This window comes from Primulina huaijiensis, unplaced genomic scaffold (genome assembly GCF_012295235.1).
Source record: "Primulina huaijiensis isolate GDHJ02 unplaced genomic scaffold, ASM1229523v2 scaffold205796, whole genome shotgun sequence".
In the NCBI taxonomy this organism is placed as follows: Eukaryota; Viridiplantae; Streptophyta; class Magnoliopsida; order Lamiales; family Gesneriaceae; genus Primulina; species Primulina huaijiensis.
This window is the reverse complement of record NW_027354221.1, coordinates 1-1,394: the sequence shown is the minus strand read 5'-3', so window position 1 is coordinate 1,394 and position 1,394 is coordinate 1. Positions and strand designations below refer to the sequence as shown.

General features: G+C 33.4%; 1 protein-coding gene across 1 annotated transcript; it reads left to right on the top strand.

The window, feature by feature from the left end:
* Window positions 1-53: 53 nt before the first annotated feature.
* On the top strand, window positions 54-1,315 carry LOC140966378 (probable serine/threonine-protein kinase PBL2; the record flags this gene model as incomplete). Its single annotated transcript, XM_073426679.1, has 2 exons — window positions 54-506; window positions 1,180-1,315. Coding segments are annotated over exons 1-2 (583 nt in total), but the record flags the coding sequence as incomplete, so codon positions are not given.
* Window positions 1,316-1,394: the final 79 nt, after the last annotated feature.

Below are 1,394 nucleotides of genomic sequence, written 5' to 3'. Positions count from 1 at the left end.
GTATCATGTTAATTTCTTTTAAAAAATAAATAATTTTCTTAATTTATTTTTCAGTAAATATGGAGGATCAAACTCCCCAAAAGAGTCATCCATTGCCCACTCCGAATCTGCCCCACCAGCCTCACAACAAGAACCCTAAAGCTAGTTGTTCACAATTGCCAACACCCGACACTATTCCAAGACTTGAGAAACCTAGTTCCTCCTTAGCAACCCCGAATCCGGAGACAGCGATATTGGAACATGGGAAATCTAGTAAATTACCAATGCCGAGATCAGAGAGTGAGATATTATCGTCACCATATCTAAATGCCTTTAAGTTTAATGAACTTAAGAAAGCCACCTCAAATTTTTGCAAGGATAATTTGCTCGGCGAAGGAGGTTTCGGCCGTGTTTACAAAGGGTGGTTGGATGAGGAAACTTTCACCGCGGCAAGGCCTGGATCGGGCATGGAAGTCGCTATCAAGATGTCGATACCTCGAGGTTTCCAGGGTCATAAGGAGTGGTTGGTTAGTTTTGTTCCAATTCTTGGTAATTTTATTACATTAGTTTATTTTCTTATCCTAAAAAAGTTTATGTCACGTTAGCACTAAGTACTAAAAGTGAATTTTTTTTATTATCAAGATTTATATAATCAAAAGAAAAAATATGCAACTTGCAAGAATTTTTGCATTTTTCCACTTACAAAACATACTGTGGATAATATGTTCCTTGTATCTATCACATATATATTTTAGGAAAAGTTGCTTTTTTATGCTCTATATGTTTGTGTTTTCGCGATTTTGATTATCTATGTTGTTAAATTTCAGCTTTAGTCTACTAACTTTTATTTTCTTGGTAATTTTAGTCCTTTTCCGACGTGACGCTGACATGGCAATAATGTTTCGTTGACGTGTGAAGTACTACATCAACATTCCAATGAAAAAAAGATAAAATTCGAAGATATATTACTAGCTAAAATTAAAATTCGATAACAAAGAGGATTAAAATCGCAATGAAACAAACATATAAGACGGAAAATGCAAATTTTCATATATTTTAAGATGCAAATTAAAGTAAACTTGCATGGGCAGAATATCAATCTATTTAATTATGATTGTGTAAATAATGAGAGCAGTTAATATATAATCATCATTCATCCTTTCCCATTAATTTGTCCTCTTGTTTTCTTTTTTTGGGCAGTCAGAAGTGAACTATTTGGGTCGGCTTAGGCATCCAAATCTTGTAAAACTCATTGGATATTCATTAGAAGGCGAAGATCGAATTTTGGTTTACGAATTCATGCCCGGTGGCAGCTTGGAGAATCACTTATTCAAAAGTAAATAATTTAATCTTTATATTTATAATTCTTCTATAATAAAGATATTAGTTAGCCGTAATATAAAATTCCTGTCATA